This window comes from Rattus norvegicus, chromosome 8 (assembly GCF_036323735.1).
Source record: "Rattus norvegicus strain BN/NHsdMcwi chromosome 8, GRCr8, whole genome shotgun sequence".
Taxonomy (NCBI): domain Eukaryota; kingdom Metazoa; phylum Chordata; class Mammalia; order Rodentia; family Muridae; genus Rattus; species Rattus norvegicus.
This window is the reverse complement of record NC_086026.1, coordinates 9005725-9030745: the sequence shown is the minus strand read 5'-3', so window position 1 is coordinate 9030745 and position 25021 is coordinate 9005725. Positions and strand designations below refer to the sequence as shown.

Here is a 25021-nt window from a genome sequence, read left to right as displayed (position 1 = left end):
ACTTGTTATTTCCATTTATCCATTAAAATAAAGATTTGTAGTCTATATTATAGTCTCATTCCCTAAGCAAAAACCAATTGAATTTTGAAATTTTCTTAGTTTTGCAAGTTTAATTTAATAATTTTGAATAAAAAGTCTTTGTACAGAACTATTTTTCTTAAACTGCAGTATCAGTGTTGCTGAAGTCAATATTTTAAGATGAAATAATGAACTTTTGATAAGATATTAGAAAGATGTGTGGACATATTTATCTATCTGTACACATGTATATATCAAGTATTACATGTATAATGTATATATAATATACATATATATAAAATTCATTATCAAATTCAAATTAGTGTGCTTTCTTGTGAATTGAGAATTTGTTATTAAAGTACATATATTTAAGCATCTCATCTCCATTACCTTGTAAATATCCAAAAAGCCACACTGGTGATCAAATCTCGTGTAAAGTTCATTGAGCATGCTGATCACCTGCATGGGAGTACACTGGGCACATATAGCTGTGAAGCCCACAATGTCAGAGAAGAGCATAGTGACATCATCAAACTTTCTGGCCTGTACTTGCTGTCGTTGCCACAACTGCTGGGCTACATCACCAGGGAAAATGGAATACAGCAGATCCACTGTCTTCTTTTTCTCTTCTTCCAGGGCCTGGTGAGTTTTTTCTAAGGTGGCTTTTAATTTATCCATCCTCTTTTTCAAGCCATCCTGGGCCTTTGCTTGCTCTCCAACTAAAATGACATCTCGAGTGGCATCATGAATGGGGATGTCTGAGAGATGCAGTCCTCGGCCTATGAGTTCATCCAACTTGTCCACACATGGAGAGCCCAAAAACAAAATGGCATTTGATTCTGGGACATGGATCATTTGTCCTTTGATTTCCATCACCTGTGAATTGGACATGAAAATTTGATCAGTCCTCCTAAAAGCAGGCTGGAAAAAAAAACCTAATGGATAAGAGAAACAAAATTGTTTTCTTAACTTATGAATTGTTGTTTTCACACTAGGAAATATTCAACAGACTCAAAGCCATTATAAGCTTCATGGTTCTGAATAGAAATCACTGTTTTACATCTCATGTAAAGACAATGATGAAATATAAAATGAGAACATTGAGAAAATGAAAGAGAAAAACAATTTTTATTCAAGATGGAATTATTCTCAGGTATATTGTTGAGCTTGTCTATGAACCAACTCAAACCACTTAAGCTTAGAAATAGAATCAGGATAAATTAATTTGTCAAAATACATGTACTTAACTGTCATTAAAATAAAACTCCTTCAAAAACTAAATTTGGGAGCATAGGGTAAATCATAAAAATTATTTAGTGTTTGGAACAAGCTACACAGCACCTGGAAAAAGTAACAGTTAACATGATGACAAGAATAATAGACAGTTCAGTAAGCTGAAATGTAAAGAATTTAAACCATGAGTCTGTCATTAGACCATCATTAGCAGAAAGTGCATATGCATAAAGAAAAACATACTCTACAGACACCAAATTAGAATATCACTAAGGTCAGGTAAGAAAGTAGAGTGTAGGGACAAGTAAAATAATGTCATCCTTCCCTTTTGTGACTTTTCACAGACATCAGGAAATTGGCATTTAATGGAAAAAGAATACTGAAACCAGGATTCTGCTACCTCACCTTGGAATCCTATTGAAAACAGCAGAGTGGCAGAGTATTGCCATTGGGCATGACTTTTCTAGTAGAGTTATTTGGGTTAGGCCAATATGCTGCAGTACAATTGGTTGGAAAGAAAGTTGAAAGAACCTGGGGGTGGGGGAAGGTAAAGAGGACCAAGTGTTGATCAAGTCTGAGGCTGCAATGTCACCATCCATTCCCACATAGAATGTACCTCATACATTTATTCTCCATTATTATCTATAAAAAGCCACAGGCTACTTTATCCTTCTACAGACTAAAATATTCACCATTTACAACAGTCTCAGGGAAAATAAACTTAACAGAGGCTTGATATTATAGGTTTAAAGCAATGAGCTCTAAGTCCTTGCTCTACAACTTCCGCTGTATTTCAGGGTTTCATGATTTCATTCAATCTTCTGTCTCAGCCTGGAGCAGATACTGAATGCTTTTATTTACTAATGTTACTCTAGGTAATAAAGATAAATAAATAAATTAACACTTTTATAAACTTTGTATAGTACTTTAAGGGACCCAAACTATATAAGGTGGATAGTAATGTGATGAGAAGCCATTCCCAGTTCCACACATAAGTTGAGCTCTCAGAGGATGACAGGCCATATTTAAAATCATTGTCTTATATAGAATTTCCAGATTGTTGCACACATTCTTGATGTTCATTTTATGACAAAAGTATTGTTAATATCATATATTTTCTTATTCAGGGATAGTAAGGGCAGAAAAGAAGTATTCATATAATTTATATTCACAATTTAAAAAATGTATATCTTCTTCCTGCTACTGGGACACTTTGTCTCCTGTTGATTACTTCAATAGATAGCTTTTCCTTTGTCTTTTTTTCTGCCTTAATATATTTTATCTTGTTATATTTTCATTGTTATCTCCCAGAATCCAGTTTTTTTCCAATTAGAGAGAGAACAGGAACAGATATGGAAGGAAGAAGGTAAGAAAGGACTAAGAAGAGTAGAGGAAAGTGAAATTATATTCAGGATACATTGTAGGAAAAAAAGAATCTATCGTCAATAAAAGAAAAAATATTATATTGGCTATATATTATATTGACTATTTATTTAAAACTTAACAAAACACATGCTCCAATGTGTACATAGCAGCCTTACTTATAATAGCCAGAAGCTGGAAGGAACCCAGATGCCCTTCAACAGAGGAATGGATACAGAAAATGTGGTACATCTACACAATGGAGTACTACTCAACTATCAAACACAACGACTTCATGAAATTCATAGCCAAATGGAATAAACTAGAAAATATCATCCTGAGTGAGGTAATCCAATCACAGGAAAACACACATGCTATGCACTCCCTTATAAGTGGATGCTAGCCCAAAGGCTCTAATAACCCAAGATGCAATCCCCTGACCATATGAAGCTCAAGAAGAATGACCAAAATGCAGATGCTTCACTGCTTCTTAAAAGGGGAAACAAAAATATGCATAGTAGAGTATATGGAGACAAAGTTTAGAGCAGATACTGAAGGAATGGCCTTTCAGAGCCTGCCCCACATGTGGCCAATACACACACACACACACACACACACACACACACACACACACACACACATATATATCGACCAAAACTAGATAAGATTGATGAAGCTAAGACAGGAACCTGAAATAAATGTCTCCCGAGAGACACAGCCAGAACATGTCAAATATCGAGGCGAATGCTAGCAGCAAACCATTGAACTTAGAATTGGAGCAACTAAAGAAAGGACTGAACGAGCTGAAGGGGCTTGCAACCCCATAAGGAAAACAATTCCAACCAACTAGAGCTTCCAGGGATTAAACCAGTACCCAAAGACTATACATGGACTGACCCATAGCTCCAACTGCATATGTAGCAGAGAATGGCCTTTCTGGTCACCAATGGAAGGAAAAGTCCTTGGTCCAGCCAAGGTTGGATCCCCAGTGTAAGGGATTGTCATGGGGGGTGTTAACGGGGTGGATGGGGAGAGGAACACCCTTATTGAAAAAGGGGAGGGGGAGGGGATAGCAGGGCTTATGGACAGGAGACCGGGAAAGGGTTGAAATGTAAATAAAGAAATATTCAAAACAAACAAACAAACAAAAACAAAAAACAAAAAAGCTTTGAATCACTCCCCTTTATCTCTATCTTCCTTCTTCACTTATTTTGTCTATCCTACCCTTTCCTTCCAATTATTTTCCTTGTTCTTTCTCATCTTAATTTTCTTTTTTCCTCCCCTTTGATTTTTGGATTAATATACATTTTATTCTTCTCTTTTCTTTGGTCTGGTTCTTCCTACTGTCATTTTTCTTCAAGGCATTATTTCTCTGTCCATTTTTCTCCATTTTTCTCTTCATTTTTCTTTCCTTTTACATCCTAGGTATCAATGTTCACATTTTCTATAATAAGTGATCCCCCCTCTTTTGTTCACTGTCTTTTATTTTAAGACTTCTCTTTGAAAAGAAAAACTTTGTACTATGATCAGTCCATGTGTTTACACAAATAATATATGTCACTAAATATATAAGACAAAGTATAAAATAGTTTTTTAATATAAAAAGGAGCCTGGGTGAATCATCTGTAACCCTAGGAAGACTTGGCAGAAAATATGACCAAAACAAACTGTACAAAATTCTCAAAGTATATATATATATCCACACACATACACAAGTGGTTAATTGTTAATTTTTTTGAAATCTCTAAATTTCTACGACTTTGGGAAAAATATTCAATATCTATATTATAGGACAGTTACATGGGAGAGAGAAACTGAAACAAATAGATTCTTTTAAAAAATAATTTTTGTTGGTGAACTCTTCTCTTATTAATTAATGACCAGATTTAGAACATTTTGGTCACTGTCATAAATATATTTCTCCAGTTGGAAAACAATACAAATTGCTATTCCTAAATAATTTTGTTAAGTATAAGTTCTTAAACTACTTGAATTTTCAAATTTTGTAACGAAAAAAAATTCTCTACAAGCCTCATTTCTTTTACAGAGTAAGAAGAGTCATAGAAAACTGTCTCAAATATAAAAATTTTAAATGCTCAATAATATTAGAGATTCATGAGAAAATAGACATAACAAAAATAAAAACTTTATAAAATCTATAAAATTTCAGAAACTAGAAAACATAAATAGGTATTATTTGATATTGATTTATAATTATAGATTAAAAGTCATTAAATTAGAATTTTAGTTCAGTTCCATCAAGTAAATCATATTTTTAAGCTCTAGGTTTCATTATGCTTAAAATAGAGATGCAGGTGATGATTCAGATGAGGATGGTGTCTATAACTAATACATCTTTTTATGGAATATTTTATGTATTTACATTTCAAGTGTGATCCTGTTGTCCCCTTCTCCCATCCTCCCTCACCCCTCTTTCTGTTTCTCTGAAGATTCTTCCACTCCCACCCACCCTCTCTTTACTCAACACCCTAGCATTCTCCTACACTTGGAAAAATGTGCCTTCACAGGACCAAGGGCTTTTTCTCTTATTGATGCAAGATAATACCATCCACTGCTACATATACAGCTGGAGCCACTGGTCCTTCCATGTTTAATCTTTGGTTGGTTACTTAGGTCTGGTTTTAGCGATGCACAACACTGAGAAAGCTTAATAGTTGGGGAAAGAGAGAAGGAGCAATGGGCCCTTCTACCAGTCAGAAGAACTAGTTAGGCAGTTGGAAGTTCAGAACATCGATAAATCTCATATTTGAGAATGGCAGGAGGTCGAGCTAGTTCCTCACTTGCTTCCTGTCCTGGAGCAAGGGATTACAGCACTCCACTAAGAGGATCATAACAACCAGTCACATACTACAGAACCTAAAGTTCTCTATACATATGAGGTGTCTAGATAAGTCTCAAATATTTAGCCAGTGAGCGTCCCATCCTGGACATCTCTTCCAGCAAAAGGTATTTAGTCTCTGATTCATGCTGAGTATGGATATGCATCTCCATCCACTGTGAATAAAATAGTTTGGCCAAGCAAGGACTGTCTCCTTCATCAAGGACTGTGAGGTGATGGGGAGGGAGTAGGTCTTCATCACACAAATCTGCACTTAAGTCTCCCATAGAAGCCTCTTGTCACTCCTGGCACCCACTCAGAGATAAGCACAGGTCCCCTCCACACACAGACTTTGGCTCATAGCAGGCCCTTTGCCCCATTCTCAACTCTTCCTTGGAGGTTCACAGTGGCAACTGGGTGCACAAAAATTTAAGAAAATCTATTCCAGCCTCCCCCGCCCCCAACTGTGTCTCATCTGGAGATATATGGCCTGGGATTCCTATTCTAGACTACATTTTGCCTCCACACAGCAGCATGTTCGTCTCTTGGCTTTGAGCACTAAGTTGGAAACACAGACTGACAGTAGAACAATTATAATTTTAAATATAATTAATGTGAAGAAATTCAGAAGGAGTGAGTATGTCTCTGATTCTATGGCCTGCTGTAGAGACTCTTTTCTTCCTCTTAGAATGTCTTATCCAATCTCCACATGAAGGCATTTGTCTTGTCTTACTATATCTTGTTTTGTTATGCTTGGTTGTTGTCTCTTGGAGGCCAGCTCCTTTCAGAAGGAAAATGAAGAGGGAGTGGATCTGAAGGAGAGGGGAGGTGGGAAGTAACTGGGAAGAGTTGAGGGAGGGCCAACTGTATTTGGGATGTATTGTATTAGAGAAGAATCTATTTTCAATGAAAAAAGAGATTTTTAAAATTGGAGCTGTTGAGAGAGCTCAGCTGTTATGAATACTTGCTGTTATTGCAGAGGACAGATATACTTCCTAGCATCCACATGATTGCTTATAATGTCCTGTCACTCAAGATCTTAAGGATCTGACATCATCTTCAGACTGCTGCAGACACTAGAGTCACACATGGTATACATGATGTATACACATAGGAAAAAAAAACCGAAAAAAATTAAATATTTCTACAAAGAATTTTAAAGACAACAGTAACATTCTTCTGTGGGCAAATAAAAAATGTTTTAAAAAACAAATTTTAATATGTCCAGAAAATCTCAGTAAAGTAATAAAAGATACAATTTAACCAAATTGAAATTATAGAATGGAAAACATTGGAGTACTATAAATAGAAAACTCCCTGGGAATGGCCAAAAATAGAATGGAGATGACAGGATTCACAGTTTAAAGAACTGAGAGAAAACCTTTGTTTAAGAAGAAAACCTTTGTAGAACAGGACAATACAAAGCGTGCATGCATATATATATATATATATATATATATATATATATATATATATATACATATATACATATAAATTTATACATTTAAAGACCTGGCTGTCCAGATAAAAGGGTAAAGTGAAAATTGAATTAGGTGAAATGATAGCTTAAAAAGGTAGAAAATGTAATGAAAGTCCTAAAATTGAGGTTCAACAACATAAATGGATCTTAAATATGTTAATATATGTATATATACCACAGGACTCAGCAAAATTGAGATTTTTGAAGACTAAATACAAACAACTTCTGAAATTAGACAAAGAAAACTGAAACACTTCTTATAGGCAATAGCAACTTAAATTATCACATATTTTTAATCTTAATTCATGGAACCCAAAAGAAATTAGGACATCATTTTTCAAATATTAAAAGGAAAACATATTCTATCAGCAGAATTATATTGTTGGAAGCCATCCACCAATAGTGATGAGTAAATAAAAAACAGAGCTGGATACATACAATTATATTGATGTATAATGCTATAACAAATGATACTGACACATAAACAGACTGTAGATTCTGTACAGCTTCTGCTACCAAAGTTCACACAATTATGTAGACAAATCTTCAGCAGAAATATGAATAAGACACATGGCATCCTCTGGCATGGGAAGGTACTCCTAAGGAGATCACCTCCTTAAATGAACTCCCAAACTGTGTTGGCAAACACAGTAAATAAAAGCAGCATTTTATATTTTAGACTTAGCTATCATTGTTTTGCCACTGTGTTGTGAAATCCATGGATATAAACATGTTTAGCCTCAAGTGCCAATTTAGGTTTTCATTTTATACAGCAGGTATAAAAATGAAACTCATGGTATGTGGGATGTTGCTTATATCATTTCTCAAAATGTAATAGAAGAACAGCGACAACTTCAAAAATTTGCTTTCATATTGCATGTACATTTAGATTAGGATTATATACAGGTCTCAAAGACATATCATGTCTGACAAATCCAATAGTATATATGGGTTATCAATATTTATTCATGTTCATCTTCAATTTGTTATTCTTCATGGGTATCAAAGTTGAAATGTTACTGTGATCAGAAGCTCTGAAAAAGCTAATTTTCTGCCTTTGACAATTCTCTGTGACTCATGGTCCCTAACTATTATTCTTTCAGTTTATTTAAGGCATGTTTCTTGTGTCTGATAACCAGTGTTTACATAAGCCTGTTTTCAAAGCACAGTGAAACACAGATTATAATTTTGTTGATCTCTTTTAATCTCATTACTATATCAAACATATTTTCAATAAACTATGTTTTACTTAATTTCTTGCCACACAAAGGAGGGAATAATTTTCTTTACAAATGGATATGATAGGATTAGAGTGAATGGAGCTCATTATATTGTGCTGATTAGCTGTGGAACAGCATGAAAAACAGTGCATTCCTCCTACGATCAGAGAAATCCTTCTGCCTATGGTTCTTACAAATTAGTCTATGTTACTGCTCCATTCTTCAAGTTATCTTTCAATTAACAAGTCAAGGAGGAAAAAAACGTCATATACATAAATAATAGTAACAAATCCATGCCATTGGTATGCTATATTCTCCACTTAGAGTTACATCTCCTGATCTTATATTTAATCGACACCTTTTGAACTACAGTTACCTAGTTCTCTCAAAAGTAATTTTCTCAGGCTGCTCAGTAACATTAGATAGAGAAGCAAAAAAAAAAAAAATACCAATATACAGATTCTACCCTAGGACAAACATTTCTCTCATATTTAAGAGATGTAATGTCCGCTGGCTATTTAAAACAAAACACAAAAACCTCAAAGCATGTTTTTAAACCGTATTCTACATTCTCCTACAAAAGTAAATTATCAAACACTTAAGGTTGTGCTCTTTACATTTTTTTATGGCATTTTATATCTTCGGTTAGAATCTCCTATATTTATATATTATTTTATATGTGGAATTAGATTTTTCTTAAGTTTTTACTTTAAGGAATTGGAACCCACCCAAGTCTTGGTGCCTAAAATAATTTGTGAATAGAAATAGACTTAGAAATATGATTAAAAAGTCATTATACAAACTGAGGGTCAATAAGTTGAAGAGAAAAATGTAGCAGTGGGGCATGGGGAACTAGGGGTAGCCACTATAAAGTCCCAGAGTGAGAACCTGTAGAGATCACCTCTAGTATATAGGCGTGGCACCCAGTTGAGTGATGGGACTACTCATGTATCTCAAAAATTTTAACCCAGAAAGTTCCTGTCCAAAGTGACAGAGAGAAACGTCATCTCAAGACCCTCCAACCCCCAGGGATCCATCCCATCTGAGACACCAAACCCGCACACTATTGATGATGCCAGGAAGGACTTGCTGTCAGGAGCCTGGTATGGCTCTTCCCTGAGAGGTTCAACCAGCACCTGACCAATACCTATGCAGATACTCACAGCCAACCATCAGACTGGGCCCTGGGACATCAATGGAAGAGCTAAGGGAACGATTGAAAGAGCTGAAGGGAATTGTGACCCTATATGAAGAACAGTGTCAACTAACTGGACCACCCCGAGCTGCCAGGAAAAAAGCACTAACCAAAAAGTGTACATGAAGGGAGATATGGCTCCTGATACACATGCAGATGATATCCTTATCTGCCATCAATGGGAGGGGAGGCCCTTGGTTCTTTGGAGGCCTGATGCCTCCATATAGGGGAATGCTAAAGTGGTGAGGCAGGAGTAGGTGAGTGGGTAAATGAGTACCCTCATAAAAGCAAAGGGGAACGGGAGAAGGGGTGGGATGTAGGGTTTGATGAGGGATAACTAGGGAGAGGGGAAAAATTTGAAATGTAAAAGAATAAAATGATTAATTAAAGAAAAAAATAAACTGAAATTTTTAGTCCTAAGGGTAGAATTTGATTTCAAATACTAAAGTTTTAATATTTGAAGAAAATTTGAAGATACGTTTTGTTAGTTTGCAACTTATATCATTAAATAGTCAAAGGTCAAGCAAATTGATACCGACCTGAAAGCCTACACTATACATGAAAGTGAGAAGTTGGAGTACTCAAGCTAGAGAGCAAAAGAGCAAAATCGGACTCAAAAATAAAAGCAGCTAAAATATGTGATTTAAGATATAAAAGATTTGCTGGTATCTTGTACTTTAATAGAAAATGGAGATACATGTGGGATTTTGTTGTCAGTTGAGAAAATGCTTACCTAGCAAAAGAAATTGTGGGTTTAATCACCAGCACCTCATAAATAGGTTGGGATGTCACAAGCCTCAGTTGAAGGTGGGTAGAAATGTCTTGCGCACGGGGATTATTATTTGGTTTTACTGGTAAGTTAGTCGTTCAAATGAAAGACATTGATAGAAGGAGACAGGAAACTGTTCTTCTCTGGCTGCTGTACATGCTCACACTTAAACACACATGTGAACACCTCTATACACATCACACATAAAACAGACTTATTTCATATAAATATGGAAAATACAAAAAATAGTTATTAGGGAAAATATCATGTTTTTAGAAAGTGAATATCTCAAACCTAAATATCTAAATTAGAATACTAAAACTGTGATATTTTGAGCATAAACAGGATGCCGAGAATGGGATTTTACTCATGGCCCCAAGTGACAAGTACTACTTCAAACTTAGTGATAATAAAATACTATATAAATTTGCCTCCATACTATACTGATAGAATGAAAGAAAGAATAAACCAAGGGTAGGAAGAGAAGGAGGGAGGAAGGGAGAGAGGAAGGAAGGGAGAGGAGTAGGGAAGAAGTAAAAAGGATGACAGGAAGAAAGAAAGAAAGAAAGGAAGGAAGAAAGAAAGAAAGGAAGGAAGGAAGGAAGGAAGGAAGGAAGGAAGGAAGGAAGGAAGGAAGGGAATTCTCCAAACTCCTTTGCATTATCCATGACTATCAAAACCAGGACTCCCTGGGTTGGAGGCAGACAGATGCTGTCCATGGAGCAGTCTTCTATTTTTCTGGGAAATGGCAGAGAACAGACATCTATATTGGCAAAAATGAATCTCATAATGTGTTAAATAAATATACTTTTTGTGTTGACCTACACACACAGCAATCTTGAAGGGCAAGCAGCCCACAGGGCATAGTCTGGTCCTCTCTTTTATGTAAGTATTCCCAACTGAAACATCTAAAATCCAAAACACCTCTCTCTCCACATATTTATTATATATGATTATGATAAAGTAGTTATCAGAAATAAGAGATCGTTAAGAACAGAAAGTACCTTAGCTTAAGAAAATGTTGAATCTAGTAGTTACTATTGTATTAACACTAACATTTATTAATATATAATATTATTAAGAATAATTTTATTATCGATGTTATTGCTGTTTAAGACAACTAAGCTCTGTACATAAATCACCGCAACACAAGGTAAAATAAGTGGGAGTAAAGTGACCTGGGGAAGCTATTTAACTTTATTCCATAAATGGAAGGTTTGTGACCAATCATTTACAGAAGTTTGTACCATTTTTATGATACAAATTATGTAAGCTTGAATCTACAGAGGAATGTCTCCAGAGCTAGCCAAAGGCAGTATAAAGTGTTTCTCTTGTTTTTTAAATAAATCCGCTTAATTTTTTTATGGGACTAGTAAGGGGAATTGAGATAAAATAATACATTTAGCATGGGAGGGAGAGCTAAACCTACAGAGAAGCAGACACGTCTGGGAAACAAGAAGAGACTGCACTCTGCACACATCTCTGACGCCAGAGGAAAACACCAAATGCCATCTGGAACCCTGGTGCATGGAGGCTCCTGGAAACGGCTCCAAAGACCTTCCTGGTTGCTGCCACCGCGCAGAGCTCCTAGGAAGCACCACAGGAGCAAACTTGAGCCTTGGGACCACAGGTAAGACCAACTTTTCTGCTGCAAGAGACCTGCCTGGTGAACTCAGGACACACAGAGGCAAAATTCCTCTAGGACCGGGCACTTCCTGTGTTTACCAGGAGTCCCAAACACGCGGATCATGGCCCGCAGAAGCTCTCGGCTCCCAACCCCGTGGGAGAGAGACCTCACCGCCTGGTCAGGTGGGCACTCCTGAGGCTGCAGAGCAGAAGAGACCACCAACACTGCCCACCCCTGCCCACATTCCTGGCCCAAGAGGAAACTGTATATGGCCTCTGGGTTCCCGTGGGGGAGGGCCCAGGAGCCGCAAGACCCATGCGCCTGAGACACCGCCAGAACCTGAAGGGACAGATCAGATAAACAGTTCTCTGCACCCAAATCCTGTTGGAGGGAGAGCTAAACCTACAGAGAGGCAGACACGCCTGGGAAACCAGAAGAGACTGCACTCAGCACACATTTCTGACGCCAGAGGAAAAGACCAAACGCCATCTGGAACCCTGGTGCACGGAGGCTCCCGGAAACGGCGGCACAGATCTTCCTGGTTGCTGCCCCCGCAGAGAACTCGTAGGCAGCCACCCACGAGCAAACTTGAGCCTCGGGACCACAGGTAAGACCAACTTTTCTGCTGCAAGTGACCTGCCTGGTAAACACCAGACACAGGCCCACAGGAACAGCTGAAGACCTGTAGATAGGAAAAACTACATGCCCGAAAGCAGAGCACTCTGTCCCAATAAATGGCTGAAAGAAAACAGAAAAACAGGTCTATAGCACTCCTGACACACAGGCTTATAGGACAGTCTAGCCACTGTCAGAAATAGCAGAACAAAGTAACACTAGAAATAATCTGATGGCGAGAGGCAAGCGCTGGAACCCAAGCAACAGAAACCAAGACTACATGGCATCATCGGAGCCCAATTCTCCCACCAAAGCAAACACAGAATATCCAAACACACCAGAAAAGCAAGATCTAGTTTCAAAATCATATTTGATCATGATGCTGGAGGACTTCAAGAAAGACGTGAAGAACTCACTTAGAGAACAAGTAGAAGCCTACAGAGAGGAATCGTAAAAATCCCTGAAAGAATTCCAGGAAATCATAAATAAACAAGTGGAAGCCCATAGAGAGGAGTCACAAAAATCCCTGAAAGAATTCCATGAAAACACAATCAAACAGTTGAAGGAATTAAAAATGGAAATAGAAGCAATCAAGAAAGAACACATGGAAACAACCCTGGATATAGAAAACGAAAAGAAGAGACAAGGAGCTGAAGATACGAGCTTCACCAACAGAATACAAGATATGGAAGAGAGAATCTCAGGAGCAGAAGATTCCATAGAAATCATTAACTCAACTGTCAAAGATAATGTAAAGCAGAAAAAGCACTGGTCCAAAACATACAGGAAATCCAGGTCTCAATGAGAAGATCAAACCTAAGGATAATAGGTATAGAAGAGAGTGAAGACGCCCAGCTCAAAGGACCAGTATATATCTTCAACGAAATCATAGAAGAAAACTTCCCTAACCTAAAAAAAAGAGATACCCATAGGCATACAAGAAGCCTACAGAACTCCAAATAGATTGGACCAGAAAAGAAACACTTCCCGTCACATAATAGTCAAAACACCAAACGCACAAAATAAAGAAAGAATATTAAAAGCAGTAAGGGAAAAAGGTCAAGTAACATATAAAGGCAGACCTATCAGAATCACACCAGACTTTTCGCCAGAAACTATGAAAGCCAGAAGATCCTGGACAGATGTCATACAGACCCTAAGAGAAAACAAATGTCAGCCCAGGTTACTGTATCCTGCAAAACTCTCAATTAACATAGATGGAGAAAACAAGATATTCCATGACAACACCAAATTAACACAATGTCTTTCCACAAATCCAGCACTACAAAGGATAATAAATGGTAAAGTCCAACATAAGGAGGCAAGCTATACCCTAGAAGAAGCAAGAAACTAATTGTCTTGGCAACAAAACAAAGAGAAGAAAAGCACACAAACATAACCTCACATCCAAATATGAATATTACAGGAAGCAATAATCACTATTCCTTAATATCTCTCAACATCAATGGCCTCAACTCCTGAGTAAAAAGACATAGATTAACAAACTGGATACGCAACGAGGACCCTGCATTCTGCTGCCTACAGGAAACACACTTCAGAGACAAAGACAGACACTACCTCAGAGTGAAAGGTGGAAAACAACTTTCCAAGCAAATGGTCAGAAGAAGCAAGCTGGAGTAGCCATTCTAATATCAAATTAAATCAATTTCAACTAAAATTCATCAAAAAAGATAAGGAAGGACACTTCATATTCATCAAAGGAACCAAGATCAACTCTCAATCCTAAATATCTATGCCCCAAATACAAGGGCACCTACATACTTAAAAGAAACCTTACTAAAGCTCAAAACACACATTGCACCTCACACAATAATTGTAGGAGACTTCAACACCCCACTCTCATCAATGCACAGATCATGGAAACAGAAATTAAACAGAGATGTAGACAGACTAAGAGAAGTCATGAGACAAATGGACTTAACAGATATTTATAGAACATTCTACCCTAAAGCAAAAGGATATACTTTCTTCTCAGCTCCTCATGGTACTTTCTCCAAAATTGACCATATAATTGGTCAAAAAACGGGCCTCAACAGGGACAGAGATAGAAATAATCCCATGAGTGCTATCAGACTACCACAGCCTAAAACTGGTCTTCAATAACAATAAGGGAAGAATGCCCACATATACATGGAAATTGAACAATGCTCTACTCAATGATAACCTAGTCAAAGAAGAAATAAAGGAAGAAATTAAAGACTTTTTAGAATTTAATGAAAATGAAGGTACAACATACCCAAACTTATGGGACACAATGAAAGCTGTGCTAAGAGGAAAACTCATAGCGCTGAGTGCCTGCAGAAACAGGAAAGAGCATATGTCAGCAGGTTGACAGCACACCTAAAATCTCTAGAACAAAAAGAAGCAAATACACCCAGGAGGAGTAGAAGGCAGGAAATAATCAAACTCAGAGCTGAAATCAACCAAGTAGAAACAAAAGGGACCATAGAAAGAATCAACAGAACCAAAAGTTGGTTCTTTGAAAAAATCAACAAGATAGATAAACCCTTAGCCAGACTAAGGAGAGGACACAGAGAGTGTATCCAAATTAACAAAATCAGAAAGGAAAAGGGAGACATAACTACAGATGCAGAGGAAATTCAAAAAATCATCAGATCTTACTATAAAAGTCTATATAAAACAAAACTTGAAAATCTGCAGGAAATGGACAATTTCCTAGACAGATACCAGGTACCGAACTTAAATCAGGAACAGATAAACCAGTTAAACAACCCCATACCTCCTAATGAAATAGAAGCATTCATTAAAGGTCTCCCAATCAAAAAGAGCCCAGGTCCAGACGGGTTTAGTGCAGAATTCTATCAGACCTTCATAGAAGACCTCGTACCAATATTGTCCAAACTATTCCAAATAATTGAAACAGATGGAGCACTACCAAATTCCTTCTACGAAGCCACAATTACTCTTATACCTAAACCACAGAAAGACCCCACAAAGAAAGAGAACTTCAGACCATTTTCCCTTATGAATATCGACGCAAAAATACTCAATAAAATTCTGGCATACCGAATCCAAGAGCACATCCAAACAATCATCCACCATGATCAAGTAGGCTTCATCCCAGGCATGCAGGGATGGTTTAATATACGGAAAACCATCAACGTGATCCATTATATAAACAAACTGAAAGAACAAAACCACATGATCATTTCTTTAGATGCTGAAAAAGCATTTGACAAAATTCAACACCCCTTCATGATAAAAGTCCTGGAAAGAATAGGAATTCAAGGTACATACCTAAACATAGTAAAAGCCATATACAGCAAACCAGTTGCTAACATTAAACTAAATGGAGAGAAACTTGAAGCAATCCCACTAAAATCAGGGACTAGACAAGGCTGCCCACTCTCTCCCTACTTATTCAATATAATTCTTGAACTTCTAGCCAGAGCAATCAGACAACAAAAGGAGGTGAAGGGGATACAGGTCGGAAAAGAAGAAGTCAAAATATCACTTTTTGCAGATGATATGATAGTATATTTATGTGATCCCAAAAGTTCCACCAGAGAACTACTAAAGCTGATAAACAACTTCAGCAAAGTGGCTGGGTATAAAATTAACTCAAATAAATCAGTAGCCTTCCTCTACACAAAAGAGAATCAAACCGAGAAAGAAATTAGGGAAATGACACCCTTCATAATAGATCCAAATAATATAAAGTACCTCGGTGTGACTTTAACCAAGCAAGTAAAAGATTTGTACAATAAGAACTTCAAGACTCTGAAGAAAGAAATTGAAGAAGTCCACAGAAGATGGAAAGATCTCCCATACTCATGGATTGGCAGGATTAATATAGTAAAAATGGCCATTTTACCAAAAGCAATCTACAGATTCAATGCAATCCCCATCAATACCAATCCAATTCTTCAAAGAGTTAGACAGAACAATGTGCAAATTCATCTGGAATAACAAAAAACCCAGGATAGCTAAAATTATCCTTAACAATAAAAGGACTTCAGGGGGAATCATTATCCCTGAACCCAAGCAGTATTACAGAGCAATAGTGATAAAAACTGCATGGTATTGGTACAAAGACAGAAAGATAGACCAATGGAACAGAATTGACGACCCAGAAATGAACCCACAAACCTATGGGCACTTGCTTTTGACAAAGGAGCCAAAACCATCAAATGGAAAAAGACAGCATTTTCAGCAAATCGTGCTGGTTCAACTGGATGGCAACATGTAGAAGAATGCAGATTGATCTATGCTTATCACCCTGTACAAAGCTTAAGTCCAAGTGGATCAAGGACCTCCACATCAAAGCAGACACACTCAAACTAATAGAAGAAAAACTAGGGAAGCATCTGGAACACATGGGTACTGGAAAAAATTTCCTGAACAAAACACCAATGGCTTACGCTCTATGGTCAAGAGTCGACAAATGGGATCTCATAAAACTGCAAAGCTTCTGTAAGGCAAAGGACACTGTGGTTAGGACAAAACGGCAACAAACAAATTGGGAAAAGATCTTTACCAATCCTACAACAGATAGAGGCCTTATATCCAAAATATACAAAGAACTCAAGAAGTTAGACTGCAGGGAGTCAAAACCCTATTAAAAAATGGGGTTCAGTGCTAAACAAAGAATTCACAGCCGAGGAATGCCGAATGGCTGAGAAACACCTAAAGAAATGTTCAACATCTTTAGTCATAAGGGAAATGCAAATCAAAACAACCCTGAGATTTCACCTCACACCAGTGAGAATGGCTAAGATCAAAAACTCAGGTGACAGCAGATGCTGGCGAGGATGTGGAGAAAGAGGAACACTCCTCCATTTTTGGTGGGATTGCAGACTGATACAACCATTCTTGAAATCAGTCTGGAGGTTCCTCAGAAAATTGGACATTGAACTGCCTGAGGATCCAGATATACCTCTCTTGGGCATATACCGAAAAGATGCCCCAACATATAAAAAACACAGGTGCTCCACTATGTTCATCGCAGCCTTATTTATAATAGCCCAAAGCTGGAAAGAACCCAGATGCCCTTCAACAGAGGAATGGATACAGAAAATGTGGTACATCTACACAATGGAATATCACTCAGCTAGCAAAAACAACGACTTTATGTAATTCGTAGGCAAATGGTCTGAACTGGAAAATATCATCCTGAGTGAGGTAATCCAATCACAGAATAAAACACATGGTATGCACTCATTGATAAGTGGCTATTAGCCTAAATGCTTGAATTACCCTAGATGCCTAGAACAAATGAAACTCAAGATGTATGATCAAAATGCTTCACTCCTTCTTTAAAAGGGGCACAAGAATACCCTTGGCAGGGAATAGAGAGGCAAAGATTAAAACAGACACAGAAGGAACACCCATTCAGAGCCTGCCCCACATGTGGCCAATGCATATACAGTCATCCAATTAGACAATATGGATGAAGCAAAGAAGTGCAGGCCGACAGGAGCCGGATATAGATCTCTCCCGAGAGACACAGCCAGAATACAGTAAACACAGAGGCGTATGCCAGCAGCAAACCACTGAATTGAGAATAGGACCCCCATTGAAGGAATCAGAGAAAGAACTGGAAGAGCTTGAAGGGGCTCGAGACACCATAGATACAACAATGCCAAGCAACCAGAGCTTCCAGGGACTAAGCCACTACCTAAAGTTTAAACATGGACTGACCCTGGACTCTGACCTCATAGGTAACAATAAATATCCTAGTAAGAGCATAGTGGATGGGGAAGCCCTAAGTCCTGCTAAGACTGAATCCCCAGTGAACTAGATTGTTGTGGGGAGGGCGGCAAGGGGGGGAGGATGGGGAGGGGAACTCCCATAAAGAAGGGGAGGGGGGAGGGGGATGTTTGCCCGGAAACCGGGAAAGGGAATAACACTTGAAATGTATATAAGAAATACTCAAGTTAATAAAAAAAAAAAAAGAGAGAGAGAGAAAAAAAAACTGAAAAAAAATACATTTAGTTTATAAGGACAGTTGCAGAAATAATTTTTTCCCAACGTTTTCAGCTTGTATACAAGATCTACACAGGATTAAGCTACACAAATCCTAAAATTTATGGTAGAGAAGGTCAAGGAACTGCATGACTAGCTGAGGAATTACTGGTAACATGCCTGCTGGGGTATGAAAAATCAGATTTCCTGACTGCACATTCTGCCTACCAGCTTGACTGCTCCTCTAAAGACACCACAGTCTGACGGCTTCCCAGGAGATCTGCTGTAACCAAGTCAGTAGGTCAGCAGCTTGTCTGCCATTCCAAAGAAACTACAGTCTGAAGGACTCAGAGGAGCTTTACTACAGCCACCGCCACAAGACTCCCAGGAGACCTGCAGCAACCAAGGGACACAGGATGAATGCTCCAGACAGAAATACCCAAAACAGTTAACACCATATATAAGCAGATGGTGAAAGGCAAGCACAAGACCGTAATCAGAAGCCATATACTTTGGCATCATCAGAACTCACAGCAAGCACTGGATATACCAACACACTTAACAACCAAGAAACTAACCTAAAATCTGATCTCATGAAAATAATAGAGTCCTTTATGGGCATATATATAACTCATTGAAATAACTGTAGGAAAACACAGATAAAAAAGAAATATCTAAAGAAGAAGCAAATAAACCCCTTAAAGAATTTCAAGAAAACACAATAAAACAAGTAAAAGAGTTTAACAAAGCAGTCCAAGACCTAAAAGTAGAAGTAGAAACAATAAAAAGTAGAGGCAACTCTGGAAATGTAGAACCTTGGAATGATGCCAGAAATTACAGACATAAGCATCATCAATAGAATACAAGAGATAGAACATAGATATTGAAACAATGGTCAAAGAAAATTTAAACTTGCTGCCCTCACGGAGAGCTCAAAAGCAGCCACCCAGGAGCCACTTCAGCCACGGGACCAGAGGTAAGACCAAGTTTTCTGCTCTGAGGGACCTGACTGGTGGTCTCAGGACACACAGAGGCAAAATTCCTCTGGGACTGGACACTTCCAATTTTTAGCTGGAGCCTGAACCTCGCTGATCCCAGCCCAAATTCCCAGCTCCCAACCCCTTGGGAGAGAGAGCTCACCACCCAGACAGGTGGGCACTCCTGAGACTGCAGAGCTGGAGAGACCACCAATACTGCCTACCACTGCCCACATCCCTGGCCCAAGAAGAAACTGTATAGGGTCTCTGAAAACCTGAAGGTAGGGACACTTGAGCAGAAAGTCCCTTGTGGTCCAGACACCACCTGAATCTGAAGGGATCCAATCAAAAACTCCCTGCACTCAAATCCCATGGCAGGGAGAGCTAAACCTTCAGAGGGGCAGACACGCCTGGGAAACCAGAAGAGACTACACTCTGCCCACATTTCTGACTCCAAAAGAAAATACCTAACAACATCTGGGACCCTGGTGCACGGGGGCTCCTGGAAAAGGCAGCACAGGCTCTCCTGGTTGGTGCCCTAATGGAGAGCTCAAAAGAAACCCCCACAAGCAAACTTGAGCCTCGGGACCACAGGTAAGACCAACTTTTCTGCTCCAAGCAACCTGCCTGGTGGACTCAGGACACAGGCCCACAGGAAGAGCTGAAGACCAGTAGACAGGAAAGACTACACGCCTGAAAGCAGAACACTCTGTTCCAATAACTGGTTGAAAGAAAATAGGAAAACAGATCTAAAGCACTCCTGACACACATGCCTATAGGATGGTGTAGCAACTATCAAAAATAGCAGAACAAAGTAACAGAAGAGTCAATCTGGTGGTGAGAGGCAAGTGCAGGAACCCAAGCAACAGAAACCAAGAATACATGGCATCATTGGAGCACAATTCTCCCACCAAAGCAAACACGGAATATCCAAACACACCAGAAAAGCAAGATCTAGATTTAAAATCATATTTGATTATGATGCTGGAGGACTTCAAGAAAGATATAAAGAACTCCCTTAGAGAAACCCAGGAAAACATAAATAAACAAGTAGAAGCCTGTAGAGAGGAATGACAAAAATACCTGAAAGAATTCCAGGAAAACACAATCAAACAGTTGAAGGAATTAAAAAGGGATATAGAAGCAATGAAGAAAGAACACAGGGAAATAACCATGGATATAGAAAATCAAAGGAAGAGACAAGGAGCCGTAGATACAAGCATCACCAACAGAATACAAGAGATAGAAGAGAGAATCTCAGAAGCAGAAGATTCCATAAAAATCATTGAAACAGCTGTGAAAGATAATGTAAAACGGAAAAAGCTACTGGTCCAAAACATACAGGAAATCCAGGACTCAATGAAAAGATCAAACCTAAGGATAATAGGTATAGAAGAGGGTGAAGACTCCCAGTTCTAAGGACCAGTAACTATCTTCAACAAAATCATAGAACAAAACTTCCCTAACCTAAAGAAAGAAATGCCCATAAACATACAAGAAGCCTACAGAACTACAAATAGATTGGACGGGAAAAGAAACACCTCCCGTCACATAATAGTCAAAACACCAAATGCACAAAACAAAGAAAGAATATTAAAAGCAGTAAGGGAAAAAGTCAAGTAACATATAAAGGTAGACCTATCAGAATCACACCAGACTTCTCGCCAGATATTATGAAAGCCAAAAGATCCTGGACAGATGTCATACAGACCCTAGGAGAACACAAATGCCATCCCAGGTTACTGTATCCTGCAAAACTCTCAATTCGCATAGATGGAGAAACCAAGATATTCCATAACATAACCATATTTACACAATATCTTTCTACAAATCCAGTGCTACAAAGGGTAATAAATGGTAAAGCCCAACATAAGATGGCCAGCTACACCCTAGAAAAAACAAGAAACTAATAGTCTTGGCAACAAAACAAAGACAAGAAAAGCATACAAATATGAATCTAACATCCAAATATGAATATAACAGGAAGCAATAATACCTATTCCTTAATATCTCTCAACAACAATGGTCTCAACTCCCCAATAAAAAGATGTAGATTAAAAAACTGGATATGCAATGAGGACCCTGCATTCTGCTGCCTATAGGAAACACACCTCAAAGACAAAGACAGATACTATCTCAGAGTGAAAGCTGGAAAACAATTTTCCAAGCAAATGGTCGGAAGAGCAAGCCGGAGTAGCCATTCTAATATTGAATAAAATCAGTTTTCAACTAAAATACATCAAAAAAGATAAGGAAGGACACTTCATATTCATCAAAGGAAAAATCCACCAAGATGAACTCTCAATCCTAAATATATATGCTCCAAATACAAGGACACCTATACACATAAAAGAAACCTTACTAAAACTCAAAGCACACATTGCTACTCACACAATAATAGTAGGAGATTTCAACAGTCCACTCTCATCAATGGACAGATCATGGAAACAGAAATTAAACAGAGACGTAGACAGAATAAGAGAAGTCATGAACCAAACGGACTTAACAGATATTTCTAGAACATTCTATCCTATAGCAAAAAGATATACATTCCTCTCACCACCTCATGGTACTTTCTCCAAATTGACCATATAATTGGTCATAAAACAGGCCTCAATAGATACAGAATGATAAAAATAATCCCATGATTCCTATCAGACCACCATGGGCTAAAGCTGGTCTTCTATAAAAATAAGGGAAGAACGCCCACATATACATGGAAGTTGAACAATGCTCTACTCAATGATAACCTGTTCAGTGAAGAAATAAATAAATTAAAGACCTTTTTTTTTATTTTAGAGTACAAGCACAATTTTTATTTCAGAACAAAGAATATTTTCATTATTTCTTTAAGAATTTTATGAGTTACATTTTTTTTCCTTTATCTAATTCCTTTATATCCTTTTTTTTTTTTTATTAACTTGAGTATTTCTTATATACATTTCGAGTGTTATTCCCTTTCCCGGTTTCCAGGCAAACATCCCCCTCCCCCCTCCCCTTCCTTATGGGTGTTCCCCTCCCAACCCTCCCACCATTGCCGCCCTCCCCCCATAGACTAGTTCACTGGGGGTTCAGTCTTAGCAGGACCCAGGGCTTCCCCTTCCACTGGTGCTCTTACTAGGATATTCATTGCTACCTATGGGGTCAGAGTCCAGGGTCAGTCCATGTATAGTCTTTAGGTAGTGGCTTAGTCCCTGGAAGCTCTGGTTGCTTGGCATTGTTGTACTTTTGGGGTCTCGAGCCCCTTCATGCTCTTCCAGTTCTTTCTCTGATTCCTTCAACGGGGGTCCTATTCTCAGTTCAATAAAATCAATTTCCAACTAAAAGTCATCAAAAAAGATAAGGAAGGACACTTCATATTCATCAAAGGAAATATCCACCAAGATAATCTCTCAATCCTAAATATCTATGCCCCAAATACAAGGGCACCTACATACGAAAAAGAAACCTTACTAAAGCTCAAAACACACATTGCACCTCACACAATAATAGTGGGAGATTTCAACACCCCACTCTCATCAATGGACGTATCATGGAAACAGAAATTAAACAGAGACGTAGACAGACTAAGAGAAGTCATGAGCCAAATGGACTTAACAGATATTTATAGAACATTCTATCCTAAAGCAAAAGGATATACCTTCTTCTCAGATCCTCATGGTACTTTCTCCAAAATTGACCATATACTTGGTCAAAAAACGGGCCTCAACAGGTACAGAAAGATAGAAATAATCCAATGCGTGCTATCAGACCACCACGGCCTAAAACTGGTCTTCAATAACAATAAGGGAAGAATGCCCACATATACGTGGAAATTGAACAATGCTCTACTTAATGATAACCTAGTCAAGGAAGAAATAAAGAAAGAAATTAAAAACTTTTTAGAATTTAATGAAAATGAAGGTACAACATACCCAAACTTATGGGACACAATGAAAGCTGTGCAAAGAGGAAAACTCATAGCTCTGAGTCCCTGCAGAAAGGAACAGGAGAGAGCATATGTCACCAGCTTGACAGCACACCTAAAAGCTCTAGAACAAAAAGAAGCAAATACACCCAGGAGGAGTGGAAGACAGGAAATAATCAAATTGAGAGCTGTAATCAACCAAGTAGAAACAAGAAGGGCCACAGAATGAATCAACAGAACGAAAAGTTGGTTCTCTGAGGAAATCAACATGATAGATAAAGCCTTAGCCAGACTAAGGAGAGGACACAGAGAGTGTATCCAAATTAACAAAATCAGAAATAAAAAGGGAGACATAACTACAGAATCAGAGGAAATTCAAAAAAATCATCAGATCCTACTACAAAAGCATGTATTCAACAAAACTTGAAAATCTGGAGGAAATTGACAATTTCCTAGACAGATATCAGGTACCGAAGTTAAATCAGGTACAGATTTACCATTAAAAAACCTCATAACTCTTAACGCATTAGAAGCAGTCATTAAAGGTCTCCCAACCAAAAAGAGACCATGTCCAGTTGGGTTCAGTGCAGATTTGTATCAGACCTTCATAGAAGACCTCATACCAATACTTTCCAAACTATTCCACAAAATTGAAACATATGGGGCACTACCGAATTCCTTCTATGAAGCCACAATTACTCTTATACCTAAACCACACAAAGACCCAACAAAGAAAGAGAACTTCAGACCAATTTCCCTTATGAATATCAATGCAAAAATACTCAATAAAATTCTGGCAAACCAGTCTGCAATCCCAGACTGGTACAACCATTCTGGATATCAGTCTGGAGGTTCCTCAGAAAATTGGACATTGAACTGCCTGAGGATCCAGCTATACCTCTCCTGGGCATATACCCAAAAGATGCCCCAACATATAAAAAAAGTCACGTGCTGCACTATGTTCATAGCAGCCTTATTTATAATAGGCAGAAGCTGGAAAGAACCCAGATGCCCTTCAACAGAGGAATGGATACAGAAAATGTGGTACATCTACACAATGGAATATTACTCAGCTATCAAAAACAATGCCTTTATGAAATTCATAGGCAAATGGTTGGAACTGGAACATATCATTCTGAGTGAGGTAACCCAATCAGAGAAAAATACACATGGTATGCACTCATTGATAAGTGGCTATTAGCCCAAATGCTTGAATTACCCTAGATGCCTAGAACTCAAGATGGATGATCAAAATGTGAATGCTTCACTCCTTCTTTAAAAGGGGAACAAGAATTCCCTTTGCAGGGAACAGAGAGGCAAAAATTAAAACAGAGACAGAAGAAACACCCATTCAGAGCCTGCCCCACATGTGGCCCATACATATACAGCCACCCAATTAGACAAGATGGATGAAGCAAAGAAGTGCAGGCTGACAGGAGCCGGATGTAGATCTCTCCTGAGAGACACAGCTAGAATACAGCAAATACAGAGGCGTATGCCAGCAGCAAACCACTGAACTGAGAATAGGACCCCCGTTGAAGGAATCAGAGAAAGAACTGGAAGAGCTTGAAGGGGCTCGAGACCCCATATGAACAACAATGCCAAGCAACCAGAGCTTCCAGGGACTAAGCCACTATCTAAAGACTATACATGGACTGACCCTGGACTCTGACCTCATAGGTAGCATTGAATATCCTAGTAAGATCACCAGTGTAAGGGGAAGCCCTGGGTCCTGCTAAGACTGAACCCCCACTGAACGTGATTGTGGGGGGAGGCCGGCAATGGGGGGAGGATAGGGAGGGGAACACCCATAAAGAAAAAAATTTAAAAAAA

At 38.4% G+C, this 25021-nt stretch overlaps 1 protein-coding gene across 6 annotated transcripts in view; it reads right to left on the bottom strand.

The window, feature by feature from the left end:
* Positions 1 to 25021, bottom strand: part of Gucy1a2 (guanylate cyclase 1 soluble subunit alpha 2) — a 389111-nt gene that overhangs the window by 143577 nt on the left and 220513 nt on the right. For 4 of the 6 annotated variants that reach the window (NM_023956.1, XM_039082127.2, XM_063266108.1 and 1 more), the window contains 1 exon segment: positions 409 to 894. The exons of 1 other annotated variant lie outside the window; for it this stretch is intronic. In NM_023956.1, the coding sequence (NP_076446.1) occupies positions 409 to 894 (486 nt within the window). 6 annotated transcript variants of the gene reach the window in all.